Below are 18439 nucleotides of genomic sequence, written 5' to 3' on the forward strand. Positions count from 1 at the left end.
GCATAATCACATAGAGGATAATTTTCCTGCTCAGCACGTTGAAAGTTCTTTCCAAAGAGCCTTCTCTTCTCTACTCTTGATTCACTTAACGGTGACCTAGTTCTGGAGAAGCAGCTTTTTTCACCGTGGACATGAATGCAAACTGTGCTAAATATTACACAGCAATTACAAAATTACGAATGTGCAGAAATATGCACCGGGAGTTCTAACGAACAGGAAACAAATATTTTAGCTGTCCTACGCTTTGATAAACCTTTTGAAAGAGACGCATTTTGATTCAACCTTTTCAGTAAGGTAAAGTCTGCATACGAGCCAAGTGGCCCATCAGGCCGGAGCTTATCCTGGTTTCTGTAGCATGAAGCGACTAGGAGTATTTCTACTCCCCCCTGGATGGGATGCTAGTCCATCGCAGGGTTACCCCCAGCATTAAGTTCGCCGGTACCCATTTATACACCTGGGTGGAGAGAGGCACTGTGAGAGTAAAGTGTCTTGCCCAAGAACACAACACAATGTCCCCGGCCAGGGCTCGAACCCGGACTGTTTGATCCGGAGACAAGCGCACTAACCATGAGGCCACCGCGCGAGAAACTACTTTCGAGCGGATTAGAATGCACTTCATGTCAGCAGCGAAATTGGTGCGTCGACTCTAGGCTTTTGGTGTAATGACACGACTCCTATTTAAGTTAACTTCGGAGAAAGACTTAATATTTGCTACTAACCCATTTGTCTGTAATGACGTGCAATTTTCCAACTGTGTACAGATGGAAAACAGCTTTTTCTGTCTGTACAAACGATATGGATCAACAAGCTGTCTCACCCCCTCCACTCTGGAAAGACATGATTTATAATTTATTCTAAGTCCCCTTAATGAGATGCAATTTTCTGACTGTATAACGATGGAAAACGGCCTTTTCCGTCCGTTGAAACCGTACGGATTGACAAGCCGAGTCACCCTCTTGACTCTGGTAAGACTTGAATTATATTCTAAGTCCCCTTAATGAGATGCAATTTTCCAGCTGTATAAGGATGGAAAACAGCCTTTTCCATCTGTACAAACTGTACGGATCAACAAGCTGTCTCACCCCCTCCACTCTGGAAAGACCTGATTTATATTCTAAGTCCCCTTAATGAGATGCAATTTTCCAACTGTATACTGATGGAAACGGCCTTTTCCATCTGTTCAAACCTTATGGTTGACAAGCCATGTCACCTCTTGACTCTGGTGAGACTTGAAGTATATTCAAAGTCCCCTTGATACGATGCAATTTTCCGACCGTGTATGGTTGGAAAACAGGTTTTTCCATCTGTACAAACCGTACAGATCAACAAGTTGTGTCACCCCCTTGACTGTGGAAAGACTTGAATTATATTCTAAGTCCCCTTGATAAGATGCAATTTTCCGACCGTATATGGATGGAAAACAGGCTTTTCCATTCGTACAAACCATACGGATCGACAAGTTGTGTCACCCCCTTGACTCCGGTAAGACTTGAATTATATTCTAAGTCCCCTTAATGAGATGCTCTCGCTCTAATTTACGAGTGGCCAGAATGCGGAAAAGCTCTTCATATGGGAACGCTTGCTATACAGGCTAGTGATTTATTTTTAAGTCTGCTTGATGAGATGCAATTTTCCAACTGTATACGGATCGAAAACAGTCTTTAACTGTCTTTTAAATTGTACCGATCGGAAAGTTGTTTTATCGGACCGTATCAGATTGTGTGTATTGGACAACCCTCCTTTAATGACACTAAAATCTCCAAAGAAGTAAGAAATTATGTACGAAAGGTCATTGGTTCATAAATCACATGTAAGTAAATGCATATTTCACGGATCACGAAAAAATTGAAAACCACTTTCCCGAGGACGGAAGATGTAGATTCACCAATAACGGAAAAAATAAATCCCCATTCACACTTCACACAGAGCAAAAATGCCCATTCACGCATCATGAAAAAGTGTAGGGGACCCTTAGAGAAGGAGGGAGTATATGCAAAGGCAAAATTTTGGCACAAATTAGCCCCTGGCACGTTGTTGACTTTTCTTCCAACATATTAGTTGCGAAATCGTCTCTTGGAAAGTCCCTGAAATATTGCAGGCAATTTCCACAATCTTGGTTGCACTTATTTGATATACAGTAGCTTGTTAAAATCTAACTGGGAAATATAACCCAACCACACACGAAACAATTACATGTTCACAATTAATCATTTTTTAAGTTTCTGATCCAAGAAAAACAAATCCTCTTTTTCCTTTACGGTTAATTATTCCAATCAGTGTAAAAGCCACGAGCTATAAAGGAGGTGATGTCGCTTCTTACTTGCTTTTAATATCTAAATAACATGGCGGGAACTGCATACAAAAGATCGCGAAGCATGATGATTCACATGCTGATTATGTCACCGGAAGTACATTCGAAGTACATATCATGACATCCCTCTCCTCCTGATGAAGTGAGTTATAACAACAAACAAAATAACAACACAACGGGACAAAGGAACATAACCTATGAGTCAACAACAAAAGTTCCTTTGTTACTAGATCAGCATTGTTCAACAAAGAGCAAGTTACATATCCAGCCTTTCCGGAGGCTTGCTAATCCTGCCACTCCGAGCTACATAAGAGCTACTCCCAGCTACTCCTGGGAGTGCGGTGGCTTGATTCTCTGAGGGAACTGAAATCGCAACAGTTGGGTTGGTGGCAGTTTGTACCACAGTTTGTTCATTAGTGTCTGGTTCAACTTCTATGTTGCTCTGAGGGGCCAGTCATATATGGGTTCCTTTCGCTTTTAGGATGGCTTCCTTTTCTTCTGGCGATAACCTGGAGAGTGCATCCGCGATTTTGATGCTCTTGCCTGGTTGGTAGCGGATGACAAGGTCATATCGCTGCAGTCTCAGTAGCATCCTCTGAAGACATGGGGGTGCGGCTGACAAGTGTTTCAGGTGAATACTTTTGAGAGGCTTGTGGTCTGTGTTGACAGTGAAACTGTGACCAAACAGGATAGTGTAAAACTTCTCACACCCATACACTACAGCAAGTAGTTCTCGTTCAATGTTTGCATATCTCATTTCGACATCTGTGAGTGCTTTGCTCGCAAAAGCAACAGGCTTATTGTCTTGTAAGAGTGCTGCGCCCAGGCCTTTCAGCAAAGCGTCAACATGTAAGGTGATCTCGTTCTTTGGATCAAAATAGGTTAGAGTAACTTCACTACTGATGGAGTCCTTGACTTTGTTGTAGGCTTCTTGGTGTGCTGGGCTCCAGTCAAATTGGTGGCTTTCCTTTAGGAGCTCTCGAAGTGGGGCTGTTAGTGTGCTTAGATTTGGGATGAAGGGACCCATGTAGTTCGCCAGACCTAAGAAGGTCTGTAGTTCTTGGTGGTTAGTTGGGGCTGAGATTTTGTTTGGATCTGGCTGGATTCCATCTTGGCTACAGACAACATCATAAAATCTGATTTTCTCCTGCTTCACAAAGCATTTATCTGGGTTCAGTTTCAGGCCTGTATCTTGGCATTGTTTTAGCATACCATGCATGTTGCAGTCATGTTCCTCGCTGGTTTTTCCAGAAACCACGATGTTGTCTGCAATTCCTGCCACTCCTTCGCATCCTTCAAATGTTTGGTCAATTTTGGTCTGAAAGATGTCTTATGACATTTTTAGGCCAAAGGGCTTGCGGTTGAATCTGTATCTACCAAAAGGGGAGTTGAATGTGGTGAGGTAACTCGACTCCTTGTCAAGAACAACGTTCCAGTATCCGCACTTAGTATCAACAATGGAGAAAACTGTAGCTCCGGTCAATTTGGGTAGGATCTCTTCTAGTGTGGGGGTGACATGGTGTTCTCTCTGGATGGCTGCATTGAGATCTTTGGGGTCCAAGCAGAGTCTCAACCTCCCATTTTGTTTCCGTCGGTAGGCTAGACTGTTAACTCAGGGTGTGGGTTCACCTTCCTCAAGTTTTGTGATGATGCCATTCTTGACCATATCATCTAATTCACTTTTGATGCTGTCTTTGAGGCTGATTGGCACGCGTCGTGGAGGATGAATCACTGGTGGAACATTGGGGTCGACTGTAATGTGGTACTCTCCTTGAAATTTCCCGATGCCATTAAAAGACTCAGGGTATTGTGTAATCAGATCCTGCTTGTCTCTCATCAGGATGGTTTCCTAGGCTTCCTCAGGAGTCTTGTCCTTTAGGCATCCATCACTGCTGGTGTGGGGATGTTGTGTCTGTATAGCACAATTGAACTGTAGCAGATTCAGGTCAGTGGAGGTAGGTAGGCCAATAATTGCGGGACCTGGGATGTCACTGACGTAAAAGGGTGCAAGTGTGCTCTCTTTCCCATAAGTGCAGGGTATGGTGACTATGCCATGGTGTTTAATTTGCAAGCCTTCGTAGGTGGTGAGCACAACATTCGAGGACAACAGTGCATTGGGTTTGAGTTTACCATTGTTGTCTACTTGATGTGGATACATCTCACGGTAAAGCCTCATGGGTAGTATGTTGCCCTGCACCCCAGTGTCAAGCTTGGCTCTTAGTGTGCTCTTTCTGTTATTGCTCTGTGCCAGGTTTACTTGAATGGATACAAATACTTCATCTCGACTAGACTCTGGTGACCCATGTGTTAAATTTGCTATTGTGACTGATTCAAAAACAATGGATTCGAAGGGTGTTGGAGTTTGTACCAAAGACTATTCAGTCTCTTATCATTTCTTCTGGGTCTTTGAAATCGCAATCTTGGGCTAGAATTTGTAATGCCGTGATGAATTTCTCTGCCATTTCTGAGGAGTCTTGAACTCAACTGTGGAATTTGAACCTGGCGAAAACAGGATTTGCTTTGGGACTTAAGTGACTCTCAAAACGCTCATAGTATGTTCCTAATTTCTTATGGTCATCGTCGAAGATGTCAGACCACTTGTTGTAGATATCCCTTCCTTTCTGACTGACCCAGATGAGCAAATAGCTGCATTTCTCCTCTTCTATTCTGGATTTGAGAGGTCCTGTAAACATCAGCTCAACATGTTGCTTGAAACGCCGCCAGTTTTCTTTCGGGTTGTCGCCATCCCACTGCATAACCGGGCATTCAATGCCGCTTAGTTTACTTCTAACACCATGTAATAGCTGTGAGCTATAAAGGAGGTGATGTCGCTTCTTACTTGCTTTTAATATCTAAACAACATGGCAGGAACTGCATACAAAAGATCGCAAAGCGTGATGGTTCACATGCTGATTACGTCACCAGAAGTGCATTTGAAGCACGTATCATCACAATCAGGAGCTCCACTTTTAGGCTTGGCTAAATCTATGTATTTTTCTACACTACTTCAAAAAGGCAAACCCATTACATTACATCAACTCCACTACGCTGGTCTTCTGTTACATACCTAAATGTAAGTGATTTTGGTTACCAGATTTTACTATTTTTGCGAGACATAAAAGATAATGTTATTGTTTTCACCTTTCAAGTTAACTATATAATGATGATCAGGTAAATATTTTTTTTAGCCATGAGTTAATTTTAAAATACTAACTCTACTAACGGGGTTGTAAAGTCCAGCTCCACATCCCTGTCGTACACCCTGGGCAACGTCCTAAAGTAGGGGAGCGCCAGTCAGGGTGAAGTACAGTGGGGAAGCCTCATTCCTCAGGGCTGCTACGGTAACCGTGAGGGCCTGACTGGAACCCTGAAACGGGGCGGCTAACAGACCTCTGGTGAAGCTACGAAGGCTAACCCCCTACGTGGTGGATTCATTGGGCTACTGAAACCGAAACTATGGAAAACTTTGCCGGGTCTCTATTACCAGTAGAGATCGAGCAGAAAAAAAAAACTCTACTAACAGGTTCTGTACAGCTCCACCCTCATTGTTCAGTTAAAATTTTTTCAATAGTTCAGCATGTCTATGTCAGCTGCACCATGACCGATGTTCTAAGAGTTTATTTCTTATCAGCACATTTACTTTATCTAAAACAAAACTAACCTTCGAGAGCTTCAACACCAAGAATATCATCAATTTTGTCATTAAGAGTTATGTTGTTTCTTGTAACTTCAGAGAGGTATGATTCATCTTTATCAGGCAACATTGTTTTGAGCCTTTTCATGTCTTTCTGCTCATCCTCATCAAGAGACTGGTTGCAAGTCAAGATATTGACAGCTACAGATTCTGACCCTGTTCCTTTGTTACTGATGCTTGAAGGACCTGCTTTGATGCTGCTTGATGAAACACTGCCAGTTGAGGTTGATGGCTGAGGATCACACAGTGTAGATGCAGACGTGTTGCCTCCTGCAATACATTCATTTAATGGGTGTAGTGCAGACTCAGTAACAGACAACATGCATGTAGATGGAAGGTCATTCAGTGTTGATGGTTCTTCCGCACCAGTTAGAGCTTGTGGTTTTTGTAGGCGAACATTTAGCTTACCCTGCCCAGCTATAGTCTTGACTTGAGGGAAATCCCATTTCTGCACCTTTTTGCATGCTGGTATACACGCTTGCTTCCTGGACACTTTAAAAAAAGAAAAATCATCTGGCAATATACCAGGAATTTTTGTGGCCAAAACTTCAGTTATCTTTGATCTTATTACATATTCCTTGTCATTAGTCATAAGATCAACAGTTCCAGAAAAGTGAATGTCACCTGTTACTAAATTTTAGTCAGGAACCATATGAGGGATGTTTCCCTTTTCATCAACAAATTCTTCAAGAGCCATAAAGTCAACGACCAAAACCTCTAAGGTTTTTTGCTCTGATTGTTCCCTAGCTAGCGCAACTTAGTGCCCCACTGACAAGTGATCTTCCAGGTAAAGGAGTTGATGTAACATCAGGGAGTCTCAAATCTGTTGTTAAAAGCGAGAGATCTTTTCACCAATTACAACTTTAAATACAAAAATAAAAAAAACCCTACCATTCTTCGTCACAAAAACAACTAACCACTGTCAATGCTGTATAAAGGTTTGGGCATACTTATGCTAAATACAAATGAAACCTGCTCTGGATTGTCCACCAGATACTCTAAAATGAAAAATAAAGTGCATGAAGACTTACCTTTACTTCTACTAAATGACGCGATGTCTCTCTGAGTTCCTCTTTGACCAGCCTCTTCCACGTCCTCCGCAATAAAAATTGGCGGGGTATGTTCCACCGTTTTGGTACCGCAAAAGGTGATGAAGGTCATGTAACTTCAACAGGGCGTGAAATTTATCTGCTGACTAATAGGATAGCAAAAATTATTGAATAAAAAATTTTGAATTCAATAAAATTTTGGCAGCATGCATAATAACAACAATTTGGAAAATTGTGGTAAAGATATTTTATTGAACAAAAACAGTGTTGAATATATAATCAGTTAATATGAATCATTGAATGTAAAATGAGTTTACTGATCAAAAATGTGACACATTGAATATAGAATGACAATTACTGGCCAAAACTATGAATTACTGAATATAAATTGTATGTTATTGAATATTGCAACAATCTGGCAACCATATCAATGGGCTAATATATAATAAATTATAAAATTGATTAATGAAGACAACAATATTTACTCATCTTCAACTTTATATCCACAGTTGATTACGATAGCAAAATGAGCAGGTAAATCTTGTGATACAATTTATATAGTGAACATTTGTATGTAGATTATATTACCACTGGGTTAATATTTATTCTCCCTTACCTTAGAACAAAGGGTGTTCCTTCCACTATAATTTCCATTTAGCAGTCATTGGTAGACTTAGGTGCAATACTATGGTTACTTATAGTTCACCACTAAATTTTCTCTGATTCTTATTGGTTTAAATTGATCATGTGACGAGATAGTGTTCATCCACAGAGAGACACTATCAGCTCATAGTGCCTGTCCAAGGAAAATACCTGAATGGATAGTACTCATCCTTGAAAATTTTTCTGAAAACAAGTGGGCTTATGGAAAATACACAATTGAAATTGTATTAAGTGGTTTTTCCCTGTTTTCATTTTCAATTTCACTGGTTTCATCTAGAAAAGTTGAAAATAATTCAATCTGATTTTTGAACTGGTGCAAAGAAGAAGATTTAGTGGTGAACAATAAAGACAGTAGAGTACTGTTTACGTCTCGGAACTATCGGTCTGATAGTTTCCCCTTGGAAATTTGATGCTCTTAAAACTAGCCTATTTGCCCTTGAAGCTTCACTTCTCGGGCAAATATTTGTTTTAAGAACATCAAATTTCCGCAGGGTTACTATCACCTGATAGTTCCTCAACAGAAACACTCTATTGTTTAAATAGAAAAAACACTTTGTTGACAGCAGTTGTTTAAGAGCCAGTTCCTGTAAATACCGAGAATGGGATGACAGTCGCGAAATTTTCGATTTCTTCATATTTTGCCCAAAACACCTCTATAGTGAGTTGTTTTCGAAAATACCATTCAAAGGTCCTGAAGCGCTTTAGTTTTTTCGAAATTGAGGAAAGTTTGAAAATCGCCATTTTAGCTGCCTGACACTGCTGAAAATGGCCGAAAATTGTGCATTTCTTTTCGCTCGTACAGATCAACGCGATGATATCGATCAATATACTTTGGGTAGCTCATAGTGCATGTCTTGCTGTTTCTAAAGCATTAATTTGATTAGCAAAACCTCCAAGTTTAATAATATTTTAGGCCGATACAAGTACCTTCATCGAAGCTCATAAGTGAAATGGCTAATTTTAGATAATTTCAATACCATGAAAAGCCCACTGGTACATTGAATTTGAAGTCGAAACTAAAATTTGCTGAAAGCCCATACTCTATATTATGATGTGTGAAAGTCTCTTCCACGGCCCGAAAAAACTAACCCGTCAAGAGACATAAACATGTGGTACATTTTTTAGTGCAGAGTGCACTATTGGGATGGTTATGGGGGTTGCCTGCCGCTAAGGAACTAAGGCGCTATGGCGCTATGGCCCTATGGCGCTATGGCGCTAAGGTGTAAACTTTAATGTTTGTTTAATTAATTAATTTCAATTAATTAATTAGTCTAGAGGCAAGGAAGTAATGGGAGTAGGGTGGGAAAGGTACATGTGTACTCTACGTAAAAGACATTCCATTGCCGTCGCTTAACTTTGAACATCGCAAAGCTATATATTTGTTTCAGGTAACCCCTTGCTCTCCTTGTGGTACCATTCTCCTTAGAACAAAACTAATTTGCCCTAAATGCATGCGTAGATTAGTTATGGTTCGTGGCTTCTATATTAGGTGAAGGATACATTGCATACGGAATCACGCACAAATGTTGAGTGGTTTTCCTTATGGTAGAGCTCAACATGTAAGACGCATGCGTTCTAGCATTGTTAGTGTTATACACTATCTTTACACGCAGTATTTTATATATCGTGTCATGTGACCAAGGACGGCAGTTATTTTTCAGGTAGCGCCAGTTGTCCCTTTTTTTTTTGCAAAAGTGAAACGTTACTGTGGCTGCGTAGCTTTTAGAATTACAAACAGGTCGGTTCAACAAATACCATCTGCTGTTTTCAATCTACAATAGTGTGCTTGTCAGAGTTCAAATATATTGCTTCTCCTTAGCGACTTGTTTATTTCTTGCCTTAATTGTGTCTGTAAGAGAGACCAAAAAGTTCTCAAGTTAGTGGCGTTAATACTCCGCAAATTGTGAATTTGTAACAAAAGAAACCAGGAAAATGCTCAAATATTGCTGCAGACACCGTGGCACCTAATGAAAGCGCAAATTAATTTAATCAGTCTTTGAGGAGACTCATTCATATCGGCCAAGTAGCGCTGTTTATCTTCAATACTTTTCGTTGAAAAGCTTCTCAGCCATCAATATCGTTGTGTGTTAATTTTGAATTGTTTTATTGTTAACAACAAAGGTGGCAACAGAAAAAGAAAGTGGTATTTCGTGACTATCTGATAATTAAATTAGTTCTCGTTCATCGGTAAAAATTTGCATTTTTAGTAAAACATCGTCTCTGTTCCGTTTCTTCATCACTACATCAGATATTTAACTTTCTTTCATTTATCTCCAAAAAACAAGGACATCTTCCGTATGTTTTGGAGAAAACAGGGGTTTCATATTACATGCCTTTGCGAGGAAAACAAAAGTATCAAGTTACAAAGTTGGCGTGAAGAGCTAAATTGTCACGTTTGCTGCTTCAGCGTATTGTTGAACTTAAAATGAACGAAAATCAACTTAAAGCACCAGTAGTAATTAATTTGTACGTAATGTTTGGACCTTGAATGAAAATACAACCTTGAAACATACACACTGCAAAGGGGAAAAACCGTAGCAGACTACCAAGGTAGACACAAACCGGAAGTGAACCGAGTAGGGGTGAGTACTCATGGGACTATTGTACCAGAGCTATCAATTGCGCTCTGGACTATCTGAGGTTGTCTCACTAGTTGTAAATTCGTCATTCGTAAAACCAACATGGAACTTGGCCAGTTACCTTCATCAAGAACAAAAATAAGCAAATGGAAACCATTTTCGTCGATAAGGATACTTGTAATGTTTTTTTTCCTTTTGGATTGACCACATGATTAACTTTTGCAAACATTTGCAGTTAAATCAAAATAGACGCTGCTTTTGGTACATTGTAATGTTATGCAAATTTATTTCGATCACTGGCACGCGCATATCACCCGAAACTGATTTTCCTTCTGCCTACTGTATGTTTCTTTTTGAAGCTTACAACTGTAGCACACATTTATCCAATATCGGCAGTTTTAACTTTTGTGGAACACCCATGGCCACAGCCGAACTTGTCTTTAAGTAAAAATAAACATTTTGAAATGTGAAGTTTGAGTAAACAATCGGTTACAGTTGCATCCATCATGTTTGGCATAAATATTCGAACACAACCATTTCATGTAAACAGGTACACTTTACTTTAAAAACAACCGTCTCATCATAGCATTTCTTGAAATCCTGGTCTCAGACCAGCTAATGCCGATAACAGCGCGAGCAGTTGACGAAACTTCATGATCAACTGTTTAAACATTGTACTTGTGGAATAAGGAAGATGATTCGGGTTTCGACAAAACACTGACCCCCTACTGACCCCTCTACTGACCCCCTATAAAATCAACGGGAAAATGAAAATTAAAAAAAGCCTAGAACTATCAATGGGACCAGTTCAAGTTCATCAGTAAATTTAGCTTACCTCAAACTTCCAAGATGACAAATGCGTTGCTGCAGATTTCCGACTCCCTTCTCATTTGACTGAAGGATTTGTCACGGAAAAGCGAGCACAGAATAAGTCGGAATATCATCAAGTATGGTATTTGTGCCCATTAGAAAATTAAGCAATGAAAATAGCGAGGAAATTCTGACAAATCAGCATGCACGCGACTAACCGCGAGCGACACAGACATGATTACATCAACCGGAAGTTTATTTTGGCAACCTTGTAACCCCATGTCCCTCGCCTTCTGCATAAACAAACTACGCTTCATGCACCAGGGAGAAAGTAATCCACCAGGCTCGTCCAAATGGCTTATACTACAGGACTTAAAATGCGAAAACAAGGCGAGAGGCCTAGAACTATCTTATGAAATTGGTCTTACGGTTGAGGCTTACGCGACGCGTGTTCGTGTTGCTTGCACAATCATGAGCCTTTCGCGAGCCTGCTCATTTGTCAGATTTCTCTTTGCTTCATTTTCCAATGCGTACAAAAACAATATTTGGTGATATTCAAGCTTATTCTGTGCTCGATTTTCCATCAACAAAATCTCCACTAAACAGTCAAAGGAGAACACGAGAGTTGGAAATCTACAACGCGTCCGCCATCCTGGAAGTTTGAGGTAAGATAAATTTATTCATGAACTTGAATCGGTCCCATTGATAGTTCTGGGCTTTTTTCATTTTCATTTTCCCATTGATTTTATAGAGGGTCAGTAGGGGGGTCAGCTGGGGGTCAGTAGGGGTTCAGTTGACTGGGGGTCAGTGTTTTGTCGAAACCCAGATGATTCAACCTTTGTATTTACCCATGTGCTTGCAATTCTTATGAATACAATTGCCCCTGTCTGTTACCACCAGATTTAGAAATGAATTGTTCGTTTCTTTAGCTAATATGGTACATACCTCTGAATAAAACACATACTGTGACATCATTTTTCTTGGAGTGTTCCAACAGTAATCCGCGGCCACTTACAAAACGTAAGCAGCAAGACAGAAAAACCACAAAGGCTTCTTCGTCAATTGCACCACGCTGTCCAGATTTCTTTCTTACAAAGTTTCCAGACTTCGCTGTCTTTTAAAATTCCAAGACTTCGCCGTTCTGTTGGCAAGTCTGAATAATTGTCATGGTGTTAGTTGAGTAAGTTCTTGACTTTGTGTGATGGTCCCAGTTCAGACCATGCGGCAAATGTGGATTGCATGACAGACGGCCACTTGCAAAGTGTCCAGAGTGGGTAAAGATGACGGCCAGTGAAACTGTTTGCTCATGCAAGTAACATGGTTCGCACTGTCAGCCTAAATAAACATTTTAGGATGAAATTGAAGGATGTAGGGGGAAAGGGGTGTTGTTTAATTCTGCAAGAGGACAGAACTCGACAAACTGACAGAGCTGTCCGTGGGTCCTGCTATCACAGCATGTCTACGTAGATTAATGGAAAGTATTACCGTGGTCACAAAAGTTGCGCAAACACCTTTCCTCTTTACTTTTAAAATACATGTTTGTCGTTCGCACTTTTTGAATAGAAATGCACAGGTGATAGGGCTGGAATACAAAAAGGACAAAGGAGGCCTAGAGGGATCAGATCTTAGATACGCGGTGTGAGTTTACATACATATTCACCCCTGTTGCCTTCTGCTAAACTATATAGACAATAATATGGGCACTTTCCAAAAATCGGACACTCAGACACCTCGTCGTACCTTTTAGGGGTTAAAAATGAAGTTTTAGTAGCCCTCAGGGCGTTTAGCCTCAAAAGGTCCAAAGCGGGAGCTTTTGTGATACCTTTTAAGGTATTGAGCCGAAAAAAATATGACGCAGGGAGATAATGTGTTATGTAAGAATTGGTATCTTTTGGAGGAGAAAAAACAGGATCTTGGTACCTCTTAGGGGATCTTAGGGGATCAAAATTTTTGAGCAGTACCCTCGTCCTTCTTATATGGGTGTCCCCCTCCCCTCAAGGTCCACGTTGCCATCTTCACTCACTTCGCAAAACGTCAAATATTGACGTATTTGGTACAGTGGCCGATTGTCACACAATCCACATTTGCCTAATTGTCCAAACCGGGACCACCAAACAAAGTCAAGTACTTACTCAACTAACACCATGGCAGTTATTCGGACTGGCCAACAGAACGGTGAAGTCTTGGAATTTTAAAAGAGAGCGAAGTCTGGAAACTTTGTAAGAAAGAAATAGAGTGTACCTGTTTGCATGAAATGGTTGTGTTCGAATATTTACACCAAACATGATGGATGCAACTGTAATCGATTGTTTACTCAAACTTCACGTTTCAAAATGGTTTTTTTTACTTGAAGTCAAGTTTGGCTGTGGCCATGGGTGTTCCACAAAAGTTAAAACTGCCGATATTGAACGAATAATGTGCGCTACAGTTGTAACCTTCAAAAAGAAACATACAGTAGGCGGAAGGAAAATCGGTTTCGGGCGATATGCACATGCCGGTAATCGAAGTAAATTTGCATTACATTACAATGTGCCAAAAGCAGCGTCTACTTTGATTTAACTGCAAATGTTTGCAACAGTTAATCATGTGGTCAATCTAAAAGGAAAAAAACATTACAAGTATCCTTAGTGACGAAAAAGGTTTCCATTCGCTTATTTTTGTTCTTGATGAAGGTAGCTGGCCAAGTTCCATGTTGGTTTTACGAATGACGAATTTACAAAAATGTACCACACGTTTATGTCTCTCGACAGGTTAGTTTTTTCAGGCTATGGAAGAGACTTTCGCACATCCTAATATAGAGTATGGGCTTTCAGCAAATTTTAGTTTCGACTTCAAATTCAATGTACCAGTGGGCTTTTCATGGTATTGAAATTATCTAAAATTAGCCATTTCGCTTATGAGCTTCGATGACGGTACTTGTATCGGCCTAAAATATTATTAAACTTGGAGGTTTTGCTAATCAAATTAATGCTTTAGAAACAGCAAGACATGAGCTATGAGCTACCCAAAGTATATTGATAGATATCATCGCATTGATCTGTACAAGCAAAAAGAAAATGCACAATTTTCGGCCATTTTCGGCGGCGTCAGGCAACTAAAATGGCGATTTTCAAACTTTCCTCAATTTCAAAAAAACTAAAGCGCTTCAGGACCTTTGAATGGTATTTTCAACTCACTTCAGAGGTGTTTTGGGCAAAATATGAAGAAATCGAAAATTTCACAACTGTCATCTCATTCTCGGTATTTACAGGAACTGGCTCTTAATATGTTATAGCACTGTTTCTGAGTTAAACCACAGAGAGGTGAAGGCAATTTAATTCACAGTATATAAAGATCTAGACACCATCAACTTTTTATTCAAAAGTTCTCTCTCATGTGTGTTTTCTATTCTCTGAAGTGATATGTTGATGGATTTTAAATTTGTCAATCTCCCTGGAAACTGCATTTCTAAGATGATCATATCTATTCCCCTCCTTAATAACATGAAGGCTAATATTTTCTTTAGCTACAACAGTTCAAGAGAGAAAAATATGAACCCTGTAGATGGACTGCCTGGTTTACCATCAGGTAGGTGTCAAAGGTGGTTTACCTGGAATGCTGAGTCACATTAGTTTATAACCAATATTGCCACTGCAAAGATACTTTTTAACTGTGATATGTATTATTAGCAGCAAGTGACATTGTGGTTGTGAGTTAGATATTTGGTAACATTATTGTTTTGTGCTTTTTAACCGCGCAGCCATGGGCCGAGCGCGGTTCATGGTTTACCCGTGGTTTTTTTTTCGTTTTGTATGCAACCAGAGCCAAGCTTTCACTCAGCCAAATTTTGAGTCACGCAACCTGTGATGTTTACTCGCCAAAAGCTGTTGAAACATTAATAAATCTCATCTCCGATACTGACTTTCGTGGGAAAAAAATTAAAAACCCAGTGTTCGTCAAAAATTATATTTTTTCACCAGAAATTTAGCTCGGAACATATACATATTTATATTTGTTTGAATCATCGATGAAATGGCCTTTTTCGGATATTTTTTCCTTCGGGGTCAACAAAAACCTCCGATTACAAAATCACGCCGAACCCACACGTTGCAAAAAAAATCTCTTCGAAACCCTGATTTCGAAGCGATATATCACTTAAGTGTTAATAGCTACCACACATTGGCAGGCGGTAAATCTATTCCTTAACAATCCAGCTTTATCGTGTTAAAATTTCATAGAAATCGAACAAAACCAGAATTAATTAGAATTTTTTTGTGACCTCACTCCCTAGACTTGACCTAACAAAGGAAGCCATGGTCGCCCATAGCAACCGAAAAACACGAACATAACAAAGCTGACGTTTTGGCCAAAAAACTCCAGAATTATCAACTGAGAGCTTAAACTTGAATGGGAACATCTTTTTCAAACTTTTTTCAACTGATTTAGACGAAAGACTGGCCTCAGCAGACTACAAAAAAGACCAAGAGAAAAACAGAACAAGACAGCAGAAAAAGCCGATAATATTAATTCATCACGTGGCTTTCGGCACGAAAACGAAAATACAGCTTACTTCTGGATAAATTCAGTCTTAGAAGCCAGCAACTGGTCCCAAATTACTTTCTGTATCCTTACAAATGTCTTGACTTCTATCTCCGAAAGATTTGGCCGCAATTTTTGAGCAAATAAACATTTCGCCGCGGCGACCGCCATTACGGTGGCTTGCATACTAAATTAGCTAACTTAACAAAATTCTCCCGAGGGGGGGATATGACAAATTTGGTGAGAATGAAAAGTAATGCCAATTTTCTGTCACGTTTTCGATCTGTGGTCACTGAAGTGACCAAAATCGATACATAGGTCGGGATAGGGTTTTTTTTATATGACTTGTGTGACTACTTTGCTAGCCCTTTACTCGTGGAAAACACCAATCAAATTTAATCATGGCTTTTAAGAAAGAAAGCTGTTGTTAATAGTGTTATTATTGTGTCGTTCATATCGTTAATGCCCATACATATCCCGAAGAAAGTTCTAGATTAAGGCCATTACGTCATCGGAGATTTGTCAACGGCTACCACTGATGGTGCAATAATACAGTTTGTGTTGATCAAGTGATGTGATGTCTACAGTAAGAAAAGAATCATCAATGACTGCTTTGGAATGTGCACTGCGTTCCGACGGTAGTGCTAAGCGAACCGTTTCATTTTTAAAGCGCGGTTATAAGATCTAACAGATCTTCTTGTCTTGTCTTAAGTTAACATAGTAGCAATTAATTATACATTTATATTCCTGAACATACTTGTGAAAGGGTGTCAATTTATGTTTATCATTTTCAGACTTCTTTGATAGTCCCTCAAATTCTCAGCCAGATGCTAAAAAGATTATACCCAGGTATGTAGTAATTACATTACCTTGACCCACAACCTAACAACACTCCACATCAGCTCAATACATGTATTGTACCTCACACTGTACATGCATCTTTCTTCTGCAGTTCAAATATATGATAATTTTATTTTCTTCAAACATTTACAGTACTCTTGCACTGAAGGGCTATCCTATATAAATATTTGTTGTTATTATTATTATTAGTAGTAGTAGTAGTAGTATTAGTATTATTATTAATTGCTCATCTACATGTATATTACATACTCGCAAATTAACTAGCTGCACTGATAGAATGATTTTACTTAACTGGTCGAACATTTTCTATTAGTTAATGTGTAATAGTGGTCATCAATCAAACTAGTGAGACAATCTCAGATAGTGCAGTGTAATTTATGGGTCTGGTGCAGTAGTCCTCACCCCTGCCATTGTCTCCCTTGGTAATCAACTAGACCTTTTCCCCTTTGCAGAATATGAGCAGACAAACACTTGATAAGGCATAATCTCAGCAGTGTATATGTTTCATGTTTATATTTTCTTTCAAGGACCAAAATAACTTACTATTACCATTTGTCAAGAGGGCTTTAAATTTTATTGTGGTGTTTTACATTGAGTTTTGTTCATTACTAAATTAGATAATGTGAAGAAGTAGCAAATTTCACTTTTCATGCCAGCATTTGTAACTTGGTACTTTTGTTTTCTTCTCTAAGGTATGCAACATGATACCATTGTTTCCTCAAAAATATAAGAAAGATGCGTATTTTTGTTTTTCTTGCTGCTGGAGATAAATGTTGATCAATTGACTGAAGTTAAAATTTTGATTAAAAATTGAAGAGGAACCCTTTTGGTTTAATTCAAAACACAAATTTTCATTTCACCGATAAACAAGAACTTATCTAATTATTAAATAGTCACATCAAGTCACAGGATGGCACATTCTTGTTTCATTGCCACCTTTGGTGTTAACCATAACACCACGTCAAACTAATGCACAGCACTATCGATTAATATTACTGAGGGGAGTTTCAATGAGAAGTACTGAAGGTTAAGATTGTTACTTGACCGAGTCACCTCAAAGACTGATGAAATTAATTGATGGTTTCAGTAAGTGCCACGGAGTCTGCAGCAATAGTTGCGAAGTTTCTTTTGTCACAAATTGACTAGTTTTACATGTAACTAACATGGGAAAGTTTCGGCTGAATATGAACTTTTTGCTCTCTTTCATAGAAGAGGAAATAAACAAGCTGCTAAGGAGAAGCAGTACGTTTCCATTCTTTATTTGAACCTTGGCAAACACACAATAGTTTTAAAACAGCAGATGACATTTCTTTAATCGAGCTAGAGGTGTTTCCAGAAGATATGCAGTCACAGTATTGTTCTTTGCACTAAAAAAGGGAAAACTGATGTTACCTGAAATATAACTGCTATCCTTGGTCAAAGCAAGAGTGTGATACATCGAGAACAGCGTTTATCACACCAGCGATGCTAGAATGAATGCATCTAACATGTTGTGTTCTACCACAAGGAAAAGCACTTAACAATCGTGTGTAATTCCGTATGAAATGTACCTCTCACCTAACACGCATTCAGCACTGATGCTAACTAATCTGCCCATGTGTTTCAAGCAAATTGCTTTTGTTCTGAAGAGAATAGCTCCACAAGGATAGCAAGAGATTTGCAGAAACATATATAATTTTGTGATGTTGTCAAGAAAGTAACGTAAGTATGACACATTTTGCATAGTGCACACAGGTGCCTTCACCACCCTACCCCACCCTCCACCACAAGGCTAATTGATTAATTGAAATTAATTAATTATACAATCATTAAAGTTTACACCTCATGTGTTAGTATTGTAATGAAACTGATATAGTGATTGCACAAGCTATGATGCACGTGCTAAGATGTATAACGGTTGTATTTGAATGTATACTCGCAAGAGTTCTAAGACTAAGAGACGGTTATATGGTGA

General features: G+C 39.3%; 4 protein-coding genes across 5 annotated transcripts in view; 2 read left to right on the forward strand and 2 right to left on the reverse strand.

Annotated features, from left to right (window-relative positions):
• Positions 1-18439, reverse strand: part of LOC145487527 (uncharacterized) — a 572009-nt gene that overhangs the window by 372518 nt on the left and 181052 nt on the right. The gene's annotated exons all lie outside the window — the stretch shown is intronic.
• Positions 1-18439, forward strand: part of LOC145487565 (uncharacterized) — a 400759-nt gene that overhangs the window by 362620 nt on the left and 19700 nt on the right. The gene's annotated exons all lie outside the window — the stretch shown is intronic.
• LOC145487550 (zinc finger protein 830-like) overlaps positions 1-18439 on the forward strand; it is a 105152-nt gene that overhangs the window by 39751 nt on the left and 46962 nt on the right. For both annotated transcript variants that reach the window (XM_081466378.1, XM_081466379.1), the window contains 3 exons: positions 7564-7588; positions 14612-14673; positions 16419-16473. In XM_081466378.1, coding sequence (XP_081322504.1) covers positions 7564-7588; positions 14612-14673; positions 16419-16473 — 142 coding nt within the window. The remainder of the gene's footprint in view (positions 1-7563; positions 7589-14611; positions 14674-16418; positions 16474-18439) is intronic.
• LOC145487557 (uncharacterized) lies at positions 5962-14578 on the reverse strand. The gene is made up of 3 exons (XM_081466385.1): positions 11132-14578; positions 7037-7200; positions 5962-6497 (listed from the first exon to the last, which is right to left on the reverse strand). Exons 2-3 carry the CDS (start codon positions 7164-7166, stop codon positions 5968-5970), a joined length of 660 nt encoding a protein of 219 aa, XP_081322511.1. The 5' UTR covers positions 7167-7200; positions 11132-14578; the 3' UTR covers positions 5962-5967.

The sequence above is a fragment of the Orbicella franksi genome, chromosome 5 (genome assembly GCF_964199315.1).
Source record: "Orbicella franksi chromosome 5, jaOrbFran1.1, whole genome shotgun sequence".
NCBI lineage: Eukaryota > Metazoa > Cnidaria > Anthozoa > Scleractinia > Merulinidae > Orbicella > Orbicella franksi.